The sequence below is a fragment of the Arvicanthis niloticus genome, chromosome 5 (assembly GCF_011762505.2).
Source record: "Arvicanthis niloticus isolate mArvNil1 chromosome 5, mArvNil1.pat.X, whole genome shotgun sequence".
Taxonomy (NCBI): domain Eukaryota; kingdom Metazoa; phylum Chordata; class Mammalia; order Rodentia; family Muridae; genus Arvicanthis; species Arvicanthis niloticus.
In genome coordinates, this window is record NC_047662.1 from 95,839,045 (window position 1) to 95,865,881 (window position 26,837).

At 46.3% G+C, this 26,837-nt stretch overlaps 1 protein-coding gene across 3 annotated transcripts; it reads right to left on the minus strand.

Annotated features, from left to right (window-relative positions):
• Positions 1–2,561: 2,561 nt before the first annotated feature.
• On the minus strand, positions 2,562–26,055 carry Msantd3 (Myb/SANT DNA binding domain containing 3). 3 transcript variants are annotated; one of them, XM_034502734.2, is made up of 3 exons: positions 25,833–26,055; positions 12,592–13,042; positions 2,562–3,622 (listed from the first exon to the last, which is right to left on the minus strand). In XM_034502734.2, exons 2-3 carry the CDS (start codon positions 13,007–13,009, stop codon positions 3,213–3,215), a joined length of 828 nt encoding a protein of 275 aa, XP_034358625.1. In that variant the 5' UTR covers positions 13,010–13,042; positions 25,833–26,055; the 3' UTR covers positions 2,562–3,212. The 3 variants fall into 3 exon arrangements, with proteins under 3 accessions (XP_034358625.1, XP_034358626.1, XP_076791108.1); XM_034502735.2 differs by lacking the exon at positions 25,833–26,055 and adding an exon at positions 25,536–25,642; XM_076934993.1 differs by lacking the exon at positions 25,833–26,055 and adding an exon at positions 25,143–25,298.
• Between the last annotated feature and the right edge of the window lie 782 nt (positions 26,056–26,837).

Genomic DNA, 26,837 nt, shown 5'->3' on the forward strand with positions numbered 1-26,837 from the left:
CCAGTGTTTGTGCCTAGGCACATCTAGGACAGGTCAAATATCCTAGAGGACATTTGCATTTTCCCTTCATTTCAGTATTATCAGTATTGTTCTCTCATGAGTCTAGCTGTGAACACCTTCTACTCCTCTCAAAAAAAAAAAAAAAAAAAAAACAACCACCAGCTCTGAGTCCACCTGGTCAGGACACTGGTCTCCTTTCCATGACGTCCTCTGGGTCCTGTCATCTCATCTACTCAAAGCCAAACCCTCCTACCTGTCATCCCCAAATGCAGTCTCCTCTCTCCTTGGTTCCATCTCCTAATTTCCCTGCTAGTGCACAGTTCTGATCCGATGTGGAAATTCCTCTGTAGCTCACTCTTCTCTCTCCCATCTGTGTGTCATCCAGTGATGTTTTCCGCTTTCTAAGTCCCTACCTGCCAAAATGTCAGCTCTACAGACTCAATTCGAATACCAGGCTTCTACGATGCCTTTCTTCATATTTCTTAGTTCTCTGCCCTCAACTAAAACAGCATGTGAAGATGTGCACTGGTTGAGTCTACAGTGAGCTGTGTACAACCCTCCCTCTCCCTGCCTCCCTCCCTCCCTCCCTCCCTCCCTCCCGGGCAATGTCCATGATGTTGAATCATGTCTTAATATTTTCTATATGTAGCTGCCCCACAATTCCTGTCAAGAAATGGTTATTGCATTTCTACCTCAGGAAATAAAAGGCTCAAAAGCAAAATGAATTGGGATGTGCTGTTTGTTCATGAATGAAGTTGCTCCGGCAAGCACTCTGGAACATCATCTGAGTCTCAGAATAAAACAAATCCTTGGTACAGCTTCAGGGGAAAGGGTAAAGACAGCAGGTGGGGCTGTGTATCCCAGAACCAAGAGATCCCGCCTGAATTCTCCTTTGCTATTTACTGGCCTCAGGCCTGAAGCCAGGTGGGCTCTTCTCCAAGCATCAATTCCTTACTTCTCCATGGCTTTGTGGAATTAAGAATCAACTGAAATACATTCGTAAACCGCACAAAGTGGCTCTCAATCTTAGCCATGCATCATAATCACCTCGAAAGCTTCCAAAAATACTGAATAGCAACCCCCCGCCCCAAGTCAACTGACTCAGAACCCTCTGGAAGTGAGACCCAGTGGGACTAATTATTTATAAAATATTATTTCTAGCACATAGCCAAATATTGCAAACTACTATTGTAAACTCATAAATACCATTAGGGGCTTTATGCTCTGGCTTAATTATCCTGTATTTGTTCAGTTAGGAATTAGTTCAATGCTTTTATAGTCCAATTAAAATGCATTGCAATTTTTGTTATTCTATGTTACTGTTTGTGAGTTTAAGTCGTAAATTCTTAGAAAATCATAACCACCACATGGATGTATACAAAAGATGGGAAACTTCCTAAGGTCCCTTTAAGTCCTTGTCATTTAGAGACATGTTGAGCAGAGCACCAAATCAGGCATAATCCGGGAGCTTGTAAGAACGGAATCTCATGCCTTACTCTGGATGTGCATATTAATAAGATGTTCGGATAGATCAGTTTGTGAAGCAAAGGCAGGCCTCTGCATCTAAATTTGTGTTGTTCATCCCTGTCTAGATCCTGAAGCAGGACATAGGGAGTCGGTTTCAATCTTCTGCATACCATCTAAACTTGAGACTTCCAAACCATTTCATCCTCCGAAGGCTCCATCTGATAAGAACTAATAACAGAAATCCTCATGAAAGGATCTTACTTCTGGTCTATCATTGCAGGATATATCTAAAATAATGGACTAATTCTTCTAAAATATTTAAAATAGATTCAATGTACAAAATTGATATCTGCTTACATTATATGCAGTGCACAAACTGTGAGTCTGCCTGAACCGTGTAAAACCTAACAGGCCCTGGGACCCATATTCCAAAGCTTGGCCACTCCTGGAGACAACTCTGTGTAGACCCACGCCCTCCAGGCTGCCATGATGTCAGCAGTATATACAGAGGGTAGCGCAAACCACGCTGTGGCTATGGAGCTGAAACAGGCTCCAAATGTCAAGCTCAACCCCCTCATTCTGTAGACAGGAAGCACCAGGTCAAAGTCTTAGGGAGTTGGCCAGAGTCACACAGCACCTTCAGGCAGAGCCACATTTAGAACACTGGCTCTGACTGTTACTCCTCCCCTGCCCGGCCTCTAATACAGAATCTCACTGTACTGCTCATCTGCCTTGGCACTTAAGGGTCCCGTCCAGCTACTACTGTCCCCAACTCTTAAAAACAAAAAACAAAAAACTTTTTTTTAAACATCAGGCTACAGCAGAAGCATCACAGCTGGATCAAAACACCCATTTGTCCGTCCATATCTCCAAACATACAGTTGGGTATAAATCCTAACCCTGATCAGTGGTCCAACACCAGCATTACAGCATGATCACCTGCTCAACCCTTGATGAGCACAGCGAGGGCAGGGCCTCTCCCAAGGGGATTAGAGATTAAAAAGTCCAGACAACCATTCACTCAGCAGTAAGAAGTTGGGAGGGATCTGGGCTGGGATGGCAGCACCTTTAAAAACATACACAGTGTAACTAGAAAATTTTAAGACATTTTTAATAAAACAAACAGGATGTAGGAATCTAAATGAACATTAAATCCCTACTTCTACTGAAACTGCCTCTGCTGGAGACACGGCTGGAAAGCCTCTCTGGGGAAAGTCTTAAAAGGCAGTTTGTGACCCACATGAGGAAACCCCCCTCCAAAGGCTGGGCTCTTCAAACATCCACACTCAGAGCACACTAAAAAGGTGGAGAAACAGCCAAGCATCCAGCCATACAATGGGCGGGCTTCACACCTGGGTGCAAAAGCTGAAAACCAAACAAACAAAAACCCACTAAGAGATAAACCCAAAATCACCAGCCACGCTCCTTTATCATCACACTTGCATTTCTTAAAAAAAAAAAAAAAAATTTACGACACTCACACATGGTTTGTGTGTGAATTCTAATTAAGAACATTACATTCAGAATTATAGCACGCATGGTGGTGACTTTTAGAAGACTAACAGCTTCTTGGCCACCTCAGGGTAGACGGGGTGCAGCTGTTTACCTGAATGTATCCTTAAATAAGTGACTACTACCACTCTAATCCACCTAGTCGTGGGTTTGTGGCGGGCTACTGACCACCAAGGCCACATCCCACACTTGCCTTGCCAACACATTAACTACAAGGGGGCCATCCCCAAGTCTTAGGGTGAATTGGGAAAGGGCCGGTTAAACGAGGCAACGGGCCACTCCTTGGTAAAAGTCTGTAGTTTTCTCTCCCAGTACATCTTCTTTTTATTGAGGACTTCCATTTTGATCCTGTGCTCCTCCTCTGCCATCTCACACTCCCGTTCTATCTGCTGGATTTTGGCCACGTGCACCTCATTCATTTGGATCAGCTGCAACTGTAAGATGGACATCTGCTGCTGATGCTCCTCCTCGTGCATCTTTTTAAAAGCACCTTCCTGAGGGGTTTTGCCCCTGTAGTTTTTATTGGCTGTTATTCTGACGGCTGAACAGGAAGGTTCGGGTTGTGAGGTCCCCTCACAGACCGGAAAATGGCCGAACTCTTTCTCATCGTCGCACAGTTCTCGATTTGAAACAGCAAAGGACTCTGGAAACAATAACAACAAAAACAGTAGCAGGAAACATGTTAAACAATTTTACAGGCAGAAGAAAATCATCAATTTAATTCTCCCACTGCAGGATGAATCTAAAGTAGCATCTGCCTTTGGCCCTCGAGTCCAGGTCCTCTGACTGCATCTGACTTTGATGACGTGTTCCACTTTGTCAGGGAGCCTGAGATAGTGATGAAAATTTCAAACTGAAAGATGGCCGACTCTGAGTAACACGAGGTCGCGGGATGGGGCAAGAGTGAACAAGTCTGAGTCTTCGAGCTACCTGCCCTGTGTGATCACCTTTGACAGGTTTCCATCAGCCTTGAACCTTTCATTCTATCTCAAGGATGCCATGGGGCTTCCTGCCCCTGGGAGTCAGCCCCTACACTCGCTCCTCCTTGGGGATAAGTCTCACTCTCTGGCTAGCTCCCGCCAAACCTCTTTAACTGCCTCCATCTGGCTGTCAACTCCAGCCCTGCAGGGAGGAGGCAGGGTACAGTTCCCAAGGACATTTATTATTACCTCCCTTACCCTCTCCTCTGTAAAACCTCCTTCCTCCATTAGCTCCTGACTCATCGCCCTCCCCAGTGTTTTCATAGCCGGAGTCCTCTCGCAGCTCCGGCTCCTTGGAGTACCAAGGCTCTTGCTCCATCCACCTGTTCCCCTTTCATTATTCCCGTGAGGTCCCCATCTCCAGTTCTGTTCTCAACTTAACCTAACAATCTGGTCCCAACCTTGTGTCTTCCTGTTTTACTCTTCACGCTGTCCTGTATGCACGGCACTTCAGTTCTACCCAACACGCCTCTATGCTTCTGTTCGTGGTCGTCTCACTATCCGCAGCCCGACGTCAGGCTCAGTGCTTGAAGCTTCACAGCACCGTTTGATTTCAAACCTTCTCTGTAATCCCTGTTGGTTCAGGGCCAACACTGCTTGTTCGTAACCTCAGACTCCTCCTTAAGGGTTCTCCTTAGCAGTGCTCAGCACAGTGTTATATTTTGGCACCAGGCCTTGCTCATTTCATTTATCCTTGGATATCAATTATTTGTCCTGCTACCCAGTGGATGGCTAGTAATACTTACCGGCTGAACCCCTGAATCCACAAGGAAGAGAGCACATGGATACAAAAGGATTCCTTTGGATGAGTGCAGTGTATGCACTGGTGTTTTTATAGGGCAGTAATATTAGGATTAGAGAATTTCAATAAGAAACTCAATAATTCCAATAGCTCATGGAGTCATTTTGTTCATGTGCTTCCATGCTTGTTTGCATGCTTGCCCAGGCTGTCCTCCAACTTACTATGTAGCTGAGGATAACTTTGAACTTTTGATCCTTTGGCCTCTACTCTCCACCCCACTACCCAATACTGGGATTACACCACCACTTCTGGTTTTATGTGATGCTAAGAACCAAACCCAGAGCTTTTCATGGCAGACAAGCAGTCTCCCAAAGGAAATACACCTCCCGCACCCTCCCTACCCACCTAGGAGTTTTCTAGCTATGATTCCAAGACTTTCTTGAGAAGCTCTGCTTTCTCAATAAGGAAAATCTTCTCCTTAGAGAAAAGTCACATTAATTTGTTATCAAAATTGGTTACATTATATCTCCATTACGTCACTCTTTAGATGGATGCTGGGAATGTTAATCATAGCTGCTAGGGGAAACCTAATTTAGAATGCTCTGTTAATGAAAGGAGAATGGCTACTGTCTGGATGGTTCCATTCCAAGGGTTAAGGTAACAACTAGAAGTGGTTTCTAATTAAGGCTAAATAAGAAATACAGAAACCAGAAATATAGAAACTATTGGTAGAGAAAACATTTAAAAAGAATGTGTCTAGATAATGAAAATATCTCCCTAGTGCTCTCATCAAGTCCAATGGCTCTCACCCAGACAGTGTCCTTCCTGCAAATTCTATCTTCCTGGGCCAGCTCCTGCCAGAGCCCTGATTTAAGCCAGGTATTATCGTACATGCCTGCCTCCCTGCACTCAGAAGACTGAGGTAGGAGGTATGCCTGTGTGCTGTTAGCTTGGGCTTGAGAGCGGACTTCTGTCCTAAAAATAAATATCTGGGACTGGAGAGATGGCTCAGCTATTAAGAGCGCCTGCTGCTCTTCCAGAGCACCCTGGTTTGATTTGATTCCCAGCACCCTGATTTCAGTTCCAGGTGAATCTGATGCTCTCTGCTGGCCTCTATGGGCACTACATGCATGTAAGTGCATACAAGATGTAAGTGCTGGCAAAACACTTATATACATAAAATAAAAATAAGTCTTTAAAAATGAACAAATATCTAACACCTCCTCCTACCAGAAAAAAAAAACAAAGAAAAATAAAGGAGAAGAAAGGCCTCTGTTGTTTCCTCCCCTCAAGTCCCTGGCTCTTTGGGGATAGAACCTGCCTCTCACTCCACTCTCACAGAGAGCCCAGCACAGAGCCTGGGGCAGCACAGGCCACTGAACATGCATGTGCACTTAAGTAACAACAATGGGACACATCTCTCTCCACCTGACACAACTGAGGAACTGGGGTACAGGACAAAGGAACAGGGAAAGGGAACCTGGGACAGAGGCCCTCAAATGTGAGCATCAACCACATGGCCTTTCTGATCTGAAAATGGCTTTGTTTTGGAAGACTTTGGGGGACACTTCTAGCCTCAGAGCTTTCATTCCACTTGTATGAGTCTTTAATGGTTATCCATCACAATCTCCCAATTCTCAGATGTTCACCTTTATCTCAGTTCTAGGCTTCAAGGACATGGTGGTGGCAGTGACAGCAGCTGCCGTTCATCTGTACCACAACAGGTACTAGCACTTTAGAATCCGCATCTAATCTTTATAATCCTTGGAGGACAGAGTGACTATAGAAAAGCAAATCTAGTCTCCAAGGCCATCTGGCTAGATGAAAATCTAGGACTCAGAGCCAGGTCTGCATAACAACAAAACCATACCATCTTAATGTTCACAAGAAAGAAATGACTCAGTTTAAATTACCCTTTTTAAAATGTGTGCTAACATACACATTCCATAGAAAAATAGCTACACCTCTTAAGACTGGCAGAAGACAGGACTCAAAGCCATGCAGAGTAGTAAAGTGACCTTCAAACAAACATAGCAACAATACAGAAACAGTAGTCAGATAGGCTGAACAGTCCCTTAATTGGAAAAAGCCTAGCCTGGGGATAGTAGCCTGCTGCAAACACATACCCTATCATCTCTCTTCCAGGTAAAACAATGCCACCCAAAGGAGAAAACCCAATTCTATGCAAAAAGGGTAGGAAGGCTTTCTAGGATTGATTGAGCACACAGCCAAGAGGGTGTTCTATCACTTGGATAATTTCAGTAAAATTAGCATCCACAGGAAAAGCCTCCTCCAGCTATGGAAAGATGAGAAGAAAACTGTGCAGGACAATCTCATTATCCTCACCAAAACGGAGGAAAGGGATGACTGAGAAAATCAGTATGATGGGTGCATATGGAGGGCGATCACATCTTAACTAAAATTAAAAGGCTGGGTTTACATGCATCAATGGACCCAGATCTTTAGCTATTCTAGGTGAGAAAAACGAACAGAAGAGCTAGCCACAACCCGGGTTTAAAGAGTGCATGCGAGGGAACACTATCGCATGGCAAACCCATCTGGGTGTAATGCAGGAGGAGGGCAGTAGGCGTGAGCATCAAAAGGAAATGCACACAGAACTAACATACAAGAGGACCGTGGCACAGACCACGGATGCAGGTGGTATACATCTCAGTCCTCTGTACCTGAGGTCACAGCCTAAAAGAAGAATGGGACCTAGAAGGAAATGTTCAAATGACTTAAGTATAGCTTCATGATAGAGATACAATGCATTTAAAATTAAATATAACTTCTCCCAAATATGTGGCTGCTACTAACAAAGCCTAGTTCTCTTAAATGTATCTAAGTGGCTAGAGATGTGGTTCAATGGGCAAACGTGCTTGCTGCCAACCCTGATGACCTACCTGGGTTGGTACGCATTTAACCTGTCATCCTACCGACTTGGCCACCCTTCTCCACCCCCGTTCCTCAGAAGGGATAATTAAGTTATCACAGATCACCACATCCGCACACTGAAAACTGTTTTACGGACAAATGCTGGCTTTCTTATAAGTATGCTCCTTAAGTGTAAGACCACTGTGTTCAAACACTGCTGCACATGCTAAGAAAGTCTCTGACAAAGCCGTCAATGTCAGGGGTTGGTGGCACAGCGATACCATCTCCCAAGAAACTGTAGCGGGAGGGAGGCCTCTAGTGGAACCTGCCGAACTCCATCCTGCTTGACTTTTATAATAAATCCCAGCACATCTCTGGGAAGCTAGTTCTGCTAACACAAGGTGTCAGCAGCACTGTGCTGACCATCAGAGTAGAATATAAGCTGTGTGAGTAATTCTGAACGCTTACACCCACATTACAAAAGGTACACTGATTTTAATCCAGTATATCTAAAAGCTTATTTAAACATGTAATTAACATTAAATTATTGCTGGTATTTTTGGTGGTATTAAAGCTTCCGATTGTGGTGTGTAATTACAGAACATCTCACTTGTGTCCACTCACATTTCAACTGCTTATCAGCCTCCTGCCACACGGGGCTGCTGTATTAGAACTGAAGTTCTGAAAATACAAAGCCAACACCCAGTGTTCAGACCTCCCACCTTCCCCTAGCAAGTGCCAGAAAGGATTACTGGTGAGCCTAGCATTTTGTTTTCATCTTCTGTTTGTTTAATTTTATTACTACTGTGTGCAAGAGACAAAGAGAAGGGAGGAGGGAAAGAGGGAGGGGAGAAGGAGAGAGGGAAGGAGGGGAGAGGGAGGGAAAGGAAGGAGAGAGGAGGGAGGGTGTTGGGGCCTAGGCTGCCCCACTTTGGGCGGCCTAAAATGTTGAGGCCGTCTCCACTCCGCACTTGGCGGCCACTGTATCCCGGCCCAAGCTGCCGCTCCGGTCTGCGGGTTGGGGTTCAGCAAGAAAGAGAGTGAGGACGGACTCGAAGAATGGAGACCAGACAGATTGTGATTCAATCCCGTTTATTCTTCAGTCTCTCTTCCTAGTCCAAGTCCCAAGTCTAGCTGTACTCTCTAAAGAGTCTTCCTAAAGAGTATATCTCTCTGCCGTCTGCCTCTGCCTTTTATATGTCTCACTTCTAAGCCACGCCTCTAAGTTACACCTTTAATCATGCCCTTAGGTCTTGTCTCTAAATTTGATCTCTAGGTCACACTCTTAAGTCACACACTTTTAATCTCACACACCCAAGGTATCTAAACCAAGATTATCGGAGTGTGCTCAGCTGTTGTAGGCTATTGTAATCCAAGTCTCATGTCAGGGTATATGGCTCAAGATGGCTGCAAAGCTGATAACCGCTTTCTGCTAAAAGCTGGCCCCCAACAGGAGGGAAGAGTGATGGAGGGAGAAGGGAGGGAAAAAGGAAGAAAGGGAGGGAAAAGGAAGGGAGGATGGAGAAAGGAGGGAGAGGGAAGGGGATAAGAGAGAGGGAAGGAGAGAGGGAAGAGGGAGAGAGTGCCACTCCATCACTGTGCCTCAGTCCCTTGAGATAGGGTGTCTCCCTGACCTGGAGCTAGGTTGGTGACTCCAGAGATCCTCCTGTCCCCACCCACTATAGAACTGGAGTTACACTTGCTTTTTATGTAGGTGCTGGGATCTGAACTCAGGTCCCCACACTTGAAGAGCAAGCACTTTACCCACTGGGTCATTTCTGTAGCCCCTCCTCCCTGACTTCCTAAAAGTAAGCCCAGTGAAAACCTCACAGCCGTTCTGACTGCAGAGTCCTGGTGCCTCAACTGCATCAACACCATGCTGGGCACACTTCCAAACTGACTGGGTACCAAGGCTGACTGTTCTCCAGGTCAGACAGGGAAAGGAGAGCTTTGGCTGTATTTTAAAAAGCACCAGCAAAAAGGGAAGTCTCCAGTGGTACCTGCATACAAGTATCTAAGTTTAAATAAACTGCAGAGACGGTTCAGCAATACACACACTTGCTGCTCTTGCAAAACACTGGGGTTGGGATCCCAACACCCACGTCAGGCAGCTCACAACTGCCTGTCATTCCAGGTCAAGGGGATCTGACAACCTCTCTGGCCTTCATGGGTACTTTCGATGTGTGTGTGTGTGTGTGTATGTGTGTGTGCTCGCGAGCATACATACATACATTAAGTCACACATGTGTGTAAAATCAAATAAATCTTATTAAATTTCTTACAAATGAGTCTCTATCAAATGTCACCACAGAAGGAGCATCAAGAATCCATACTTTGGCCAGATGTAGTGGTGCACACTTTTAATCCTAGTACTTAGGAGGCAGAGTCAGTCAGACCTCTGTGAGCTCAATGACAGCCTGGTCTATATAAAGAATTCCAAACCAGACAGGGCTACACAATAAGACTACATCTGAAATAGAAAAAAAGAAAGAAAGCTGGCCGATGGTGGCACACGCCTTGAGCCCCAAAACTCAGAAGGCAGAGGCAAGTGGATCTCTGTGAATTCGAGGCCAGCCTGGTCCAGAGAGAGAGTTCCAGGACAGCCAGGGTTACACAGAGAAATCTTGTCGGGGGGGGGAGGGGGTGGAAGAAAAAAATCCATATTTTATTTCCTTCTTGCTCAAAATTCTTGAGTAAATTGCTTTTTCCCAAAGGAAAGAAAAGGAAGTCATGAGGTAAAATCTCTATATCCAACCGCAGATTTTAAAAGTATGGAAAAAAAAGGTTCTCAAAATACACCCTCCTGTGAGGGCTGGTGAGACAGCTCATCTGATAAAGCCTTGTCACCAAGCCTGACACCAGAGTTCAATCTCCAGGATTCACGTGATAGAAAACTCCTGAAAGTTATTCTCTGACCATCCATCATGTCACACACATTCACTCACACACATACAGCACATACAGATACATGCACACACACACACATGCACACACACAGTAAATGTAATTTATAACAATTAAACGAATACCTGTAAAATGTATTCATAACAATCTAGGACACACATTCACTAATTAAATGGCAGTCACATGAGTATCTTCCTCAGCCCTGGACCCAAGGAAAGTTAGCCATGTGGGAAGCAACACTGCTAACTCACTTCTTCCTTCCATCCCCAGAACCACTCCTACAGTGTGGTACTGACTGGATGCTCTGTGGCCAACAAGATCTGAAAGTGAGGGTGCTACAAAGTTCAGCAAAGGAAGCTCGTGCCATACAGAAGCAGATGAGAGAAAGAGAGCTGGCAGTGCCCATGTAAACTGTATCTGCCAAGAGTTAGCTTGGCGTGGGAACCTACAAATCAAACTCCAGACAGGTCCTGAACATCAGGAAATGATATGTAAGGTCCACGACCCTGACCACAATTGTCACCCAGCCTGGACTTAGCCTTGATCAACTGATTAGCAGGCCAAGTTTATGTCCTAATTTAGCTTCCCCGGATGATCTGCTCATAGGGGAAGGTGTTAATCAAGAGCATGAATTTGGCTTGCGTGGTAATTACCTCTCTCACTCCACACAGCACTCTTGGTTTCAGACAGTTTCTTAGGACTTTTAATTAACCAGAGCCAGTCCCTGAGAGCTCTGTCTACTCAAGGGACACTGGCTTCAGTGCTCTGCAAGCTAAGAAGTAGATCCCCCCTCCCCAAGTGCTTGATGGGTCCTCAGAATACCTGTGCAGCCCTGGAGCATCCTCGCTGACCTTCCCCTGCTTCATGGTGCACCCTCTGCAAGCTGCAGAGGTCCTTTATATAAGGAGGCCACTTCCTGTCTTAAAGGGGTCGGGAATTGTTTTTTGGTTTTTGTTGTTTGTTTGTTTGTTTTTTTCTTTTCCCGAGACAGGGTTTCTCTGTGTAGTCCTGGCCGTCCTAGAACTCACTTTGTAGACCAGGCTCAGAAATCTGCCTGCCTCTGCCTCACAAGTGCTGGGATTAAAGGTGTGCACCACCACTGCCCGTTGAGAATTGTTGAAAATCTATCTCTGCACATTTGAACTCTGTGCCTACCTGGGGACATGAGGCACCCCTTGATGCCAACCTTTTGAAACTACAAGTTATGACTACAACTTTGATTATAAACAGTCTCTTCTTAATTCTTAAGAACTACATGTGATGGTTTGCTCTTTTCCAGGGGAGCATGTTAAAATTTAAGTTTTGTCCCTAGGATTTCTCTAAAATGCCACAAATAAAAACTCTGGATCACAATTATTACAGTGATTAAAAGTATCAGTGAGAATCTGAGTGAACGCTAAAGAGTGTTTGCTTTATTTAGTCTCTGTACTTCTGATGCACTACTTTTTAAGGTGCTGTATTACTTTTAAAAAAATTATTTAATATCTTTATGTGTGTATGCCTAGATGAGGCCCTGCATTCGAGCATGTGGGTGCCTGAACATACCAGAAAGGGTATTGATCCCCAGGGGCGGAGTTACAGGCAGTTGTACAGTGCCCATGTGGGTGCTGGGAGCAGAACTCCGGTCCTCTGTAAGAGTACTAGCAAGGGCTTGGAAGGACAAAGCCATCTCTGTAGCCACTAATCTGTACTTCTGTTTCTTAACTGGAAATAGTTTACTCATTTAGCATGGCCTTTTGAGAGACTTAATGTAGTACCTGACACAGCAGGCCCTCAATAATAACTTTGTAAAAGACAGAGTCAATGGATATAAATCTCCATCAAATTTCCTTTAATAAAGTGGAGATAGTTTGAGCTCCGCAACCCGAGTGCCTCGTTAACGAGCATGATACATATGCAGCTCTTTATGGTTGAGTAATAACCATAAAGAGAGACTGCACAAAAAAGGATGCAAAGCATGTTTTGCATTCTACATACTTTTGTTCTGGATGCCCTGTGCAACACCCTCGTCTGATATCAACATTTCCCACAAGTTTCCTCACTAAGAATGATTTTACGATTCCATCGTCAAGCTGCTCGGGCCGGCGTAGCCCGCTGTGAGCGGAAGGGTACCTTGAGCGGCCGCGTCCTGGTGGTACTCGGGCTCCTCCTCCGGTGGGCTCTGAAGGAAGTAGAGCTGCTCCGGCAGCATGCTGCTGATCTTCTCCTTGTCCAGGACGTGGCTGCTCAGCAGTGGGCTCCCGCTGCGCTTCACTTTCTCCCTCCTCTCGTGGGCCATAATTTTTTTGGTCCGAGCTTTGATGTTCTCCCAACACTTCTTCAGCTGTTTGAAGTCCCGCAGCGATACGCTGGGCTGCGAGTTGTACTCGTGGGCCAAGGCCTGCCAGGTCCGCTGCTTGAGGGCAATAGTCCGCGCGTCGCTCTTCTTGCATTCCAGCACATATTTGTACTTCTCTACTAAGGCAAGCAGGATGCTCTTCTCCAACTCTGAGAAGTACTTGGCAGGTTTAATGATTTCGTTGTTTTGCATTTTCCACTCTGTTTCTCCAGGTCGTTGGCTAGCCTGCAAAAGGAAGTTGAAAGCAAGAATTACCAACTCTAAAGTGCTACAAAAATGTCACAAGTAGCGGAGGCTTAATCCCTACCTTGGTTCCTTTCTTTAAAAGTGGGCAAGTACCTTCTTTTCCATTAATGCTGAGGAAAATATCCACAACTTTATTGAGCATGGGATTTCACATTTTTTGAGTCAGTTTCCCAGGAGTCTTTGTGACACCTACACTATCACTCTCGTTCCTAATTTACCTCTGCTATTTAATGTAGAGAGCTGCTTAGTCCCTCCAAATGTCAGGCAGCTTTGGAAATAAACAGCTTGCTCAATTTATTTATTTATTTATTTATTTATGGCACAGATGACGATAAAAAAGACCACTGTCTAATCAAACAGACTAAGTTATGTAAAAGCACTTCTAAGATTTCAGAATCGTAAGGAAATGGCTCCTGGAGAGCTGGTATTTTGTATTTTTATTATTTTTTAGATCTATTCATGTATATGCCTTGCCTACATGTATGTCTATGTACCACTTGTATGCCGGATGCCTGGGGAGGTCAGAAGAGGGTGTCGGATTTCCTGGGACTGGAACTATGGACAGGTGTGAGCCACCATGTGGGTGCTGGGAGTCGAACCCAAGTCCTTTGCAGAAAACAAGTGCTCTTAACCACTGAGCCCTGTCTCCAGCCCCATACCTGTTATTTTCAGTTTAGTAACCTTGACTTAAGTGATTACCTAGGACAACCTCAGGTCCTTCCTCAAAATGTGAGGCGTAAGCCAACCATGGTAGCTTACATCTGTCACCCATTACTACTAAGAGGCTGAGGAAAGTGGATTGCTGTGAGCTGGAGCCCATAGTGAGTTCTAGACCAGTCTAGGCTACAGTGTGAGATAATGTCTCAGAAAAAGAAAAGAAAGAAAACATGAGAGGTGAAGCCTGTGACCTGACAGGTAAGTATGTACAGTGTTATGTAAACAACTTCTGTAGTTTCAGAATTGAGTCTGTGTATTTTGAGGCAAAGCACACTGCTTCTCTCCACAGGAGAAAGCCAAGGGCCAAAGCTGAAGTGGACTGCCCAGGGCACAAAGACCATGACTGTGCAGGCAAGTCTGGGGTCTTTCTGTCCCAGAAGTCCAGTGTTCTTGGTGTCATTCTACGACTCTTCCTTGGACCTTGGGCAGTTTCAAATTATTCAACCAGGACTTGTTCTGTCACCCTGCCATCCTCTACAGAGCTGAGTAAGCCCCCTTTACCCTCCAGTACCTTACCACTCTGATGTGTGTGAAACCTACATGTTTCCAAAGTCTTCTCTAGCAAGACGTTTTCTGTAAGATAAATCCCTCTGGAGCGTAAGCGTTGGTGAACATGAGCCACAGCTACGGCAACACCAGCAGTTATATCCCCTCCCTCCACACAGCCCGGACCAACACAGCCCTGGACCTTATGTTCGCTAAACCTCTGATCTTTCAGAGTAAAGGGCAAACATCAAGATATTGATTATTCAGTCCACTGAGAACTGCCTACTTCTTATCAAAAGAAATGGAAGCCAGCTTGAAAGGAGTCCTGCTATTGAGAAGTGAAGTCACCTGAACACCAAGTAGGAGAGACACCAAGTTCCTTAAGTTGTTTTCTCAATCATTTTGTGTATTTGCAATTTTCCTTGAGGGGAAAAAAAGGTAGGTGTGTGTGTGTGTGTGTGCGTGTGCGTGTGTGTGTGTGTGTGTGTGTACATGGGGGAAAAACTGTGACTTTTTTTTTCCTGTTTTGATACAGGATCACATTTAGCTTATGGCTTTTTTTTAAAAAAATCACATTATGGGGGCTGAAGATGGCTATGTAATTCAGAGAGCATGATGCTATTCCAGAACTCAGTTCTCAGTATCCCAGCAGTGTTGAGTTGTTGAGCGGCTCACAACCAAGTATAAGTCAAGCTTTAGGTGATCTAATGTCCTCTTCAGGCTTCTACAGGCACCCACACACCATGTGGTATACACACACACTTTTTCTAATCTTAACTATCCTATAAAAAATCCTATTAAAAACAAACAAACAAAATAACCTGCAGAGTTTCCTGCAGTTATATCAGACTCAGGCTGGACCAGACCCGACCATTTAGAAGCCTTGAAACTAGGGCTTTAAGTGAGGGCAACAAAATCTGACCAGGGCCTGCACAATGCTTGAGAGCTCGTCCCAAGTCAGGCTAGCCCGCCTCCACCAGACCTCCCTCTTCACTGCTACACGGGGCACATGGGGTACCAGGGTTACAACGACAACTAAGTATGTGTCAAAGGCAGGTTGGCCTAAAACCTTAAGCAAGTGTAAGAGGCGGCCATTTTCTCTTCGAGGATGTATCCCTAGCTCCCTTAAATTCTCAAGCATGTGCTCTGATTATATTGCTTTCGTGGACCCATAGTCACCCAATCAGGGCTTCTTCCTCCCCGTACATCAAAATTAATTCTTTACCTTCATCAGTGTCTACTCACTATAATCCAGTGCTCCCCAAACTAAAATTTGCCAGCGCAAGTCCTGTTCAGCTGCCCTCTTTCATGTCATCTCTATCTTAAAACAAGCCTGTGTCCAACTTTCTGTTCATAGATATATATATTGTATGTGTATATGTATGTGTGTGTATATATGTATGTATATATATATACATATATATAGTTTTATTATAGAGTCAGTGGGTACAATGGATGTTCAAAAAAAAAAAAAAAAAAAAAAAAAACCTGCCAGCTCCCAGAGCTGATTCTACCTCAAGAGATATAATATGTCTTTAAGGAGTCAGATTTCTAACTCACAAATGAAAAATATTTTGCTCCCTCCCCCTCCCTTTTTAATGTTAGGTGTAAAGTTATTTTACATATAGCATATGTATATATGTATACTTTCTAAATAAATATTTCTCTTTAACTATTTCATAAAAAAAACTAGAAAATGAATTGCTGCCTCAAGAGACAAAAGCATTCAAATGTCTTTGTAAACTGTGGTGCTGACTTATATCCCATTTGCAGCATGCAGATTCTGTGTGTCCACTTCCTCTGCTCTTGTTGCTAACAGTCTAATTCTATGCCTGCTATGGAGGTAAGAAAAAGTCCCTTTGTTGCTTAATGTCCTATGATCTCGGCTCTCACACAAACAACCACACTCTGGGGTTCGGTCTCTGTGACACTTGGTAGAACTAAAGTTAATTGCCAAGCGATTTGAGAAGTCTTCCTTGCAATGCGTGCAGGACCACGGGCTGCCATCAGGAGGTGATGGAAAGGGATGGGGTCATGGTGGGGGTGTCAAACTTTACAAAGTGTTCTGCCTTAAAGGTGGTCAGTTGAGCCCCATTGGAGCAGCTGAGTTTTACAGGATTCCTACTGTAGGTAGACTATGGTTAGACCAAATGGCTTAGGTGCGGCACACCGTTTCATCTTCCCCTAAATCGCTCTTGAGAGCATCATCCGTTACACTTCAATTTTTCTGTTAAAGAAAAATCTAAGTACCAGAAGAAATTATACAACTGCTCTCAAAAGCAAATACCCAGAATTACCAACACCTGGGGACCATTAACAGCCTATTAACTAAACTGTTATTTAATCACTAGCTAAGTACAACCAGAGTTGCTAATTTACTTTGCTTAATTTCGTAGAACACCAGGCCTCTCTGGGCCATGTGGTTGTGTTCTACAGCAAGCTAAAAGGGATTCTGGTGTAAGCCCCAAGCTTTGTACCCCAACGTTTCCCCTGTGGATTCCCAACAGTCTTATAAAGACTCTATACACTATTTATTATTTCTATTTCCAAGATGAGGAAACTGAGGCCCAGGAAGCGGCCATGATCACAACTATGGCAAGTGGCAGAACCAGGAGTCGAAACCAGCCCATGCACCTCTGCTCTGGGTAGTTCTTTCATTTCACATCTAGTGATAGTTTCTGCTCCCTGCTAAAATGATATTACTTAGCAATCCGGTGGTCTCCTGGCAGAGGGCATTGATAGAACAGCTTAGGAGGTGGGGAGCTGGGTCTGCTCAGACCATATCCATTTGTTGGTTCTGCCCTAGTCCCTCCCCACACTCCCCTTGCCTCCATCACTTCCTCCCTCTCTCTTCGTCTGAGGACCCACACCTTCTACCAAACTACCCGCCTCAGTCTAATCAGAACTCTAAAATAATTTCTCCACTGATCTGATAAGAAGCTGTCTGGAAGTAACTACGGAGATAAGGTAGAGCTCTAAGTGGTCCACACCCCAGAGGCTGGCATCCCACAGGAGCACCTGACTGACAGTTCTCATCAAACAACTTCTCAAGGAAGAGATCTCCCTAGGAAAGCTCACTGCCAGACATGCCAAGGCCAAAAAGATAATCTAGCTTAGAACTATTCCACCATGTCCATAATAGGTTACAGATGGCAACACAGCAACCCTTCCCTGCCGCATGAGCTTTTGCTAGAGCTGGCAGCCTTCCTTGGCCTCTGCTCTGCTCAGTAGCAATCCCTCATATGGCTGCAGTTCTGCTGGTATATTACCTGCTCTTATCACGGCTGTAATCACATGACAGCCCACTGACCCACACTGCTGGGCTCCAGTAGACAGCGAACGCATATGTACATTTTATATAGGTATAAAACTACCAGCCACACGTAGAATATCTTATAAGACAAAGCTGTGTTAAAGTTCACTAAAAGCTGCATTAAAGTAAAAAACAGTCAATAAAACAGCAAAATTCAAATGCAATGAAAGTTCCCCTGGGGCTTGGCAAAGATCTGAAGGCAGGTCTACATAAAAGAGCACAATGATTCTAATATCGTAAAAGAACAAAGTGATTAGCACAATTCCCAAAGCACTAACATTGATTAATCCACCAGAAGTTGATGACCAGGAACTAGTTCATTTAATACTCACCTTAAAAGGAAAAGCGACTGTTTGTGAACTGTATGTTATCAACTTCCATTGCAAAATCCCTAATCTCCAATGGGCTGAATTTGGGATTGGATATTTAAAGAAGTACTTAAGAGTAAATGAGACCATAAGTCAGCCTTTGGTCCAACAGGTAGTACCCTATAGGAAGAGAGATCAGAGACCTTACACACTCTCCCTCCCCCTGTGGACAAAGGTGGGGTGAGCATTCTCTGAGACTGACAAAAGGGGTGAGCAATGACTGACAAGCCTCTGTATGAAAACTCTCTTGCCAGCAGCACCTTGATCTTGGTCTTCTCAGCTGCTGATCTACAAGGAAGAAAGCTTCTGTGTTCAGGCCATCCTATCTGTGGTGTTTTCTACAGCAACCAAAAAAGACTGATGATATGACAGTTTGTGATTTTTAAGCCCACCAAGGATGAAACTAAGTCTTAAGGCTTGAGCAAAGTCTAGAGAAATGGCAAAGATTTTGTTTCTATTACTGTTTGAGGGGGGGTGGTCACTCTTTGAAGTTAATCCTTGTAACTAAAAAGCTGGGATGGAGACCTCAGACAGGGGTCAGGACAATAATAAGCCAGGCTCCCATGGTGAAGGGAAAAGGAGCAAAATAAAGCATATAGAAAACCAGGGCTCAGATCCTGACCGACATTCAAACTGCACCTCTGCGCAGGCCAGTGCATGGCCTGTGAGATGGATTAACAACCCTGAGCCCACACAAAGCCCTACAGTGTGAGTGCCCAGCTCAGGACCAGAGCTTCCGTGCACTGTGCCGCTGTCTCTGTTCTGACCCCTTTCGAACTGTTTCCAAAGTAGCACAATATATATAATGTATACACTCAAATGTGTATTTATCAGCTTCTTATTTCACAGACACAAACTTTAACCAATATAGAATGCATTCCTACAGAAGACTGAGCACTGCTCTAAAATACATGGGAGACACAAAGATAAGTGAACCCCACATCTTGGGAAGAACACTGACACAAGCTGAAAGGAATGGCATTCAGGATCGGACACCGTAACAAAGGACCATGTGCCTCGGCTGCTCAGGGGAGGAAAGAGTGGGCCTGCCCTCTTGTGAACAAGAGGTCATCTGACAATCAAGGATGTGAACAGAAAGAGCCAAAGGAGGTGATTCAGACTTTTCTTTTAAAAAGTGGGGAGGGGGAATAAGAAAGGCTCTGCACCCTGAGTAGGACAATGTTCTTAGAGAGAAAGAAATATATACAAAGAACTGTGTTACAGGATGCTGTGACTAGGATATATCTGGGCACACACTCGGAAAGGGAGGAGGAGAATGCAGAGGCACTGAGATGCATGTGGCCTGAAAGAGCGGCAGCCCTGAGCTGGTATCAAAGAGAATGGCACTCCCTAAGGTAGAGAGATTGCAGGTCCACAAATATGTAACACAGCACAGAGATTTGTGGCACAGAGAGGCAGTGTGAGGAACAGTGGGAGATACCCCAGGACAGAGCTGTTCCTAGAACAAGAACCTTAATGCTCACTAGAAACAAATGGACATCAGAACAAAACAGGAACACACCTTGGGAGACATACAGGACTAACATTCTACATGGAAGTAGTGGGTGGGCTGAGGAAAACAGCATGCACCTCCCATGGAAGTCTGCCAACAGGTTAGTCTGTCCTTAAAAAGTAAAGGCTGGTTCCTATTTTACCTTCCCATTCTATCTCCGAATTCATCACCTTGAAAATAATCATTCTTTGAAATAACCTAAATCCTAGCATATTAAAAACTTTAAAATGAAAAAGACACCGTCCAAACTTTCTTTCTTCACAAATGAGAAATCTAAGGCTTGCAACAAGTAAGGGCTTCTTGGGGACCTGATAACGGGGGTGGGGCTGCTGCTGAAAGGTCATGGTTTATCTCCAAGCTCGTTCCCCATGTCTTCCCATTAAGGTGCCCTTTTCTCTGAGGTATTCTCAAGCCTTCCCTCGACATCCCATCTGCTGTGATTTAGATCATAAGTGCTCTTTCTCCAGAGCCCCTTGTGTTGAGGCCTGGTGCCCAGTGACATTCTCAGGAAGAACTGGAACCATTCAGAGGCAGATCTAGTGAGGTGGCTTCAGGACACAGGGAGGGTGCACGAGGGAAGGAAGCCAAACTCCAGCCCCTTCCTCATCTTCTCTTTGCTCCCTGGCCTAGGATAAGCAATCTGCCCTGCCACATACTTCCATCATGCCACACTGCCCTGACACGGGCCCAAACCAACAGGGCCAACCGAATGAAGACCTCAAAAAGATGTGGCATGTGGCGCATACCTTTAAGCCCAGTGCTCAAGAAGCAGAGGCAGGTGGATCTTTATGAGTTCAAAGCTAGCTTCATCTAATTAGTGAGTTTCAGGCCACCCAAGGCTACCTGTCTCAAACAAACAAAAACTATAAGACCAAATAACCCTACCAGTTGCCAACGGCAATGCTAGGGACTAAGCCTGGGGCTTCCTATACGCTGGGGAAGTGCCCACTTCTTGGCTATGCCCCCAACCCAAGCCTTTTCTTTTTATAAGCCAATTAGCTCACAGTTTAGGCACAGTGACAGAAAGCTGACTGACGTGCCATCTGAAAACGTAAAGGCACGCTGACACTTATTTTGTGACACGCAGCAAGTCCCCTTTCCTTCCTGTCAGCTCCTCATCTCTAAATTACAGCCAAAGCAGGTGTTCTCTAAGTCCCATCCAGGGAGGGCCATCTAGATTTGCAGTCGTTCCTCTGCAAATTAATATCCACAGCCCATTGCCAAAGACACACAGACAGCGTTTTCTGAGTGTTCATTCAGCTAGTAGGGCTTTGGACCAGTGAAATAAAGTACTGTGCAGTACAATGAAATGATCCTGGCACTTCAAGTAGTCCTTCTCGCTTTAAGGCCGTATACAGGTTTAACTTTATACATTTAGCTATTCCAGGTAAAGTAGCTAAAGCCAGCAGTCAGTTCTCCAGCGACTGTCTTGAAGACTGCACCCATGCATCAGGCATTCGATACATATTTGCTATGCATGTAGCCACACACCTGATTGCCCTTTGTTTTGTTGGGTTTTTATTTTTGTTTACTAATTACAGATACACAGTTCTGCTGTCCAAAATATCTTTTTGACAAAGGATTAATCAGGAAGTTATAGTTTTCTGGTTTCTTGATAATTCCGGAAAGCCCTAAAGGAAGTAGGCAGCTTTTCAGAGACCCATGATGACTGTGGCTGTCGTGCTATGCTCACAGGCTCAAACTTGTCTGCCCAGGACAGCCACCCCCTGCCCTTTCCTCCTCTCCTTTCCTTTTAGAGGCTTGGCACTGGCACTGACCTTGCCTCAGCTGCCGTGTTGCCCCTACTCTGCAGGCAGCCACAGAACTTGGTGCTTATTTCTGCCATCTGTGTCTGAGTGTGACTGTGAGTGCTTGAGCTTTGTGTTTAAGGCCAGCCCCCTCTCCTCACGATCCTCTCTGTCCTCCCACTTCCACAAACCCCACTACAAACTACATGAGTGATCTTAAAAGTCCTGGTCCCTTCCTTGCTCTCCTCCACAGCTCCATCCTAAAGCAGACCCCGCCCAGGCGCCCCTGACATGCCTTTAGATTCATTGTTAAAGCCTCCCCTTCGGGAAGTACTTCTGACATGCAGAAGGCGCCCTTCTGGGGGTGTTCAACACCATCCTGCTTCTTGTCTTAGCCAGGACACTCTCCTTCACTCCCACATCAGAAGACTGACTCTTAGATCTGCTCTAGCCCAGGGCTATCAAGTACTCAGCTCTTACCACAGCGCCTCTTACAATTATTCCACACGGCAATCCATCTGCTCTGTCAAGGGGGAACTACACTTTCTGTGCATCTTTCACACACAGTAGATACTCACTGTTTGTTCAGACATATTGACGTTTCCATACCAACCTCCTCTGTTACTGCCCCATATGAGTACGTCAGAAATTACCAATTATCCTGAGAGCTAAAGCCATACTAATTATTCCCCCATGTCTACTAGTCTCATGACGACTGGTGATTTTCACCATAGCCAGGGGGCTTCCCAAGCCAAGAACCTCAGCATGTGCTCCAACATGTGCAACTCGTTGACAAAACTCCATTCTACAATTTACTTCAATGTCTACTTCCATCTCCCCTGCTCTCACCGCTCGCCTGCTCTCACCGCTCATAACTTCTGCAAGACCTTAACCTCCAACTGGTCTCCCAAATGCACTGTGTCCCTCCCTATAGGACTGCAAGAGAGACAGTCCCAAAATACAGTGCTCATGGCACACCCTGCTCGTACCCTGTGACATCTCTTCCACTTCCTAAGTAATAAAACAAGTCCAGACTCCTCATGCATCCATCACTCAGGGCTTTTCTGTATCCTGCCTGATGCTAAGCACCTCCTCCATCTGCCCCACCTACTGTGTCTTTCAATCCAGTCAAACCAAACTCACCTTCATGCTTTTAAAAACTGCTACCTGCTCGTGGCTTAGCTTATTTCGGACTTCCTCCACCTGTGATCTTTGCCCCAAGGTCCACTCAGTTCCCGTTTTTTTATCCTAACAGACCCAGTCCTTGTGTAACTCCTAGGCTCCCATGTAACTGTTCCGAAGCCTGCCTAAAGTAGTGCTTACACACCTGTTTATATGTAAGAGCTTTTCCTTCCAAAATGACTTTAGACAGTGTGGCATACATTATACTGCTTAACTGTCCTGTGCTACTGAAGTCTGGTGAAAGCTGACTGGTGGGGCGTGGGGGGCAGGCTCCAATGTCTCCTCCAAGAGTCCTGCTCCTTGGAGCAGGCTGGCTCCTCAACTCTGTAACAAGCAAAACAGCAAGCTACAGTGGGCATTATGCACATTTTGTCCTTGAGAACAGTTAGGAGATAAACTGTTCGAAACAGCTTAACTGAACTTGAACTATGTCCATCCATAGAATGCTCATCCATGGAGCAGATGGGGAGGACCCTCTGGGGAGGACCCTCTGGCCTAGGAATCTCCCAGCTGGGAACTCCAGCTGAGTGTTGTGAACTCCCAGTTTGATTATGTTCTTTCTGTATCTGCTACTTGAGGAGACTGAGGAGACAATCCTATGCCACCTGGGACCTGTGATTGGAAATTCCAGCTAACTACCTCAATGGGGCTTCCCGGTGGATTTCAGCCGCATATCTATAAGACCTAGACTTGATCTAGTCTTGTGGTTGTTCTATCAATTGCTCTACCTCCAGTCATGTCTGCTGGATGCTGATCTCTGAACTTGACGGTTTGCTACCCAGCTATGGCTTTTCCGTATCTGCTGTTCACTGTTTATTGTCTTCTTCTGCTGGCTGTCTACTTAACAATTCACTCAACATTCTCTGGACTCTACGGAACAAGTAGCTTACAAGTTCTATGTACACTGCCGCTGCATTTTAAGAGAGAGAGAATGTCACAGCTGAGACTTGGTAGCATGGAGGAGATAAAAGGCAGGGGGTCACGGAACACTTGGAATTTCTGCCATCGGGCTCAAACTCATCCCGTTGAAGCACACTGCCTGAGTCTCTAGGAAAAGAGGTGACCCACTCTTCTGCAAGCACACTGTCCATCACAAACATCAACCAGTGGCACTTCCCACGCGTTTTGTAATTTGCCCTTTGTGACAATCTCCCTCTCGGGAACGGGGAAACTCCTAAGGAAAGATATAATTTCTGACTCATCTCGGCATGTAGCATGACTCAGCAAAGGACTGGCACTCTGGAGACTTTTTTTTTTTTTGAATGAATGTCCTATAGCCAGGAAATACAGTGACTTGCCGTTTGAGTTCCCTGCCAACTACTTGGGGGTAAAAAGGTCATATTCTCTCTCACACTCACATACCATAATCACAAAGATGAGTGACAGCAGGGAAATGGATGAGGCCCCAGCTGCCCATCTCCCCCAGAACACTTATCTTTCCACTGTGCATCATTTGTTACCCTTACTCTCTGTGTGCACCCCAAAATCCTCTTCTGAATCCATATTTAAAACAAAACTTTATTCCGAGAAGTCTGTCGGGTTCACTCACCGGAAAGGTGACACTGGGTAAGAAATTGGGAGAGGGCAGGGTGCCTCTCTGAGAAGAGTCCTGCCATGCTTCCAGCAGAGCGTGAACTGAAGCTCCCAGTTCCTTTCCTTTCTGCCCTTCCCCCTACTGCAGCCCCTGGATATTTCCTGTCTTCCTCATTTTTTTCACTCAGGCTACAAAGCCTTTCAGTTCTCCCCACCCCAAACTGAAACTCAAAAGTTTCTTCAATCCCGCTGTGACTCTTAAGTGAGGAAGGGTCGCCACTCCCCTCTTCACATCAGTTAGGCCCCTGGTATGTTAAGCATCTTATCAAAGTTGGAGGTTGCTTGCTATCTTCATCTCTGGAAACCTACTACCAGGCACCACTGCATCCTAAGACGTGTAATGCTTCCAGCCTGAACGACAACAGGGTCTGCACGGCATCTGAACGCTTTCGCCCAGCTGCAGGAGTAAAGAAAGACAACTTCTGGTCTTTCTTCCGGACCTCTCCAGCTACCTCCACAGAATGGACCTGCCTCAGAGATGCAGCTGTGAAGAGAGTAAGCCGATGACCCCATCTTTCTCCAGGTTTTGAAATACTTTTTCTTCCTCTCTGGTCTTAAACTCTTGTAGCTGTCCTCAATCCTAAACTCAGGAACTATTTTACTAACTTTTAACGATTTCCTGAGTAACTACACACTCAGGGTCTCTTCGGACATGCTAAAATCCCCACACAACTCAGGCCCTGTTATTCCCCAGCTCCAGTTTTAAATGTGTGAAAATAAATATGTGTCTTTATCCTAGAGCCATCCTCCTAGGTACCGCAAAACATTCTGTACTTATCATAGCAATAAAACATCCACTCTCAATAACCAGAACAGGAGACTAAATTCTTGTTTCTTACTCCAACATAAAAACTCTTCCTGCAATTTACAGATTGCCCAAGCTATCAGTGCCAGTGCGATGGTTTAATAATTCAAGTCAACTGTTTAGGACCTAGGGCCTGGGACATGAAGTGCTTAATTTTAGCTATCAGCAAACACACATTATCTCTCACAATAGTACTTGGGGGTGGGTATTACATCACACCCTACTCCCCCATTATAGAAACATCAACCCCCAGCAGACTCAGAGTAAAGGAGCTTCCCCAAGGTCAGTCCGGCAGGGATGTGATGCACTATTTCCTACTAAGATCCTCTGAAGGAGGAACCCAGCCCTTTATACCTCTGAACCGGACTGGAGGAGGCACGGGGTCTCAATGGAGTCAAGTACTGAAAAGCGGCGAGCGCAGTTCCCTGCACACAGTGGGGATGTAAGGACCGCAGCTCTGCGGAGTCTACCGGGTTTTCCCCCCAGGAGCCTACCGGGCCCTGGGCCCCGGGCCCCGTGCTCCAAGCTCCCGTCCCGGGAGCTCCAGCGCGTCTGCGAGGCCCGCGCGCCGGCGCTTTGTACGCGGCAGGCCGGCCGGGCTCCCGGGGCACCGCGGCGCGCGCAGGCGGCCGTCGGCCTGCGGGGAGGAGGGCGCGGCGGCTCGGCCCGGGAGCCCGCCAGACCCCCGCGCTCCCGCTCCGCCCGCTTTCCCCGCCGGCCGCGGCCCTCCCGGCCTCAGCCTCCTACCTGCAGCGGCGGCGCGGCGGCCGCGAGTCCCGGGGAGGGGCGCGGAGGCGCGGGCGCGGCGGCCTGGGCTGCTCTGGCGGGCTGGGCGGCCGGCAGGGCCGCGGGCTCCAGGCGCCGGGCGGCCGCGCGCCCCCGGCCGGCCAGGCCCCGCCGCGCGCGCCGCGGCCACAAAGCCCCGCGCCGCCGCCCCCCTCGCGGGTCGCTGCCGCCTGCCGCTCGGTGGGCGCCGCGGAGGGCGGGAGCGCGGCCCCGCGCAGTCCCCACCTCCCCGAGCCGCGGTCCCGCCGAGCTGCCCACCTTGGCCCGGGAGCTGCGGAAGGGGCCTGTCTCCGCCAACAACAAAAGAATGCATTTTCCCACACCCGGGATGTGGCAGTCACCCGCACGAGTTAGCGCGAGCCTCCTGACGGACGTGGGCCCTTTTCTTCGGGGACTCCACGAGGCTGGGAACGGCACCCCTTTCTATTCTGAGTTCAGCGCCAACTTTTGTGGTTCTAATCGGCCGGATGTGTCTCCTGAGAGGGTGTGTGCGTTCCCCTCCCCCAAGGTCCCTGGTTACGTGCACCGACCTCAGGACACGACTCAGACCCTGTGTGCCTACCCAGTGGGACCCAAGGCGCTCTGCGACGAAATGCACGGAGGCTTAAACAACTGCGGGCCAGGGGTCCTTCTTCCGACAAGGCCTTTACCCCTCCTCCAGGCATGAAGACTGAGTGTTTCTATTGCCATAGATTCCAAGCCCAGAGAACGGCAAAGAGAAGGTTCTCAAACTTTTTCTTTTTAAGCGAGATGAAACTCAACAAAGCATAAAGATAATCATTTGAAAATAAACAATCCAAGTGGCACTTATTACACTTAGAATAGCCAGCAATAACCACTTCACCTTCTTATTCCTAAGAGTTCCATCATAAGGAAACCCGCACCAATTAAGTAGTCACTTCTTTGCCTGAAAACCATTAATCCTTTTTCTGTTTCTGTAGATTTACCTTTTTGTATATTTCATATAAATGGCATCATATATCTTTTTTGAGCCCGGGGCAGCGGAGGGCAGGGGGTTGGGTGGGGGGGATAAGTGGGGGGGTGTGGAATTGGGGGTGGTCCTTACTAAGTTGTGCCTTGAACTCACTCTGGGGCTCAGGCAGCCTTTGAACCTACAAACCTCCTGCCTCAGACTCACTAGCTAGTAGCGGAGATCACAGGCCAGCTTCACTGAGCCTGGCCACTCTGGCTAGGTCAGAGAATCCAGACAAGGTTCATCCAGACTGTAGCATGCATCTTACTTCATTGCTTTTTATGGCTACA

Coding starts and splice junctions, on each gene's coding strand:
- Msantd3 (XM_034502734.2), bottom strand. CDS start 13,009: ATGCAAAACAACGAAATCATTAAACCTGCCAAGTACTTCTCAGAGTTG. Junction 3,623..12,591: donor CCAGGACGCGGCCGCTCAAG/GTACCCTTCCGC, acceptor TATTGTTTCCAG/AGTCCTTTGCTGTTTCAAAT.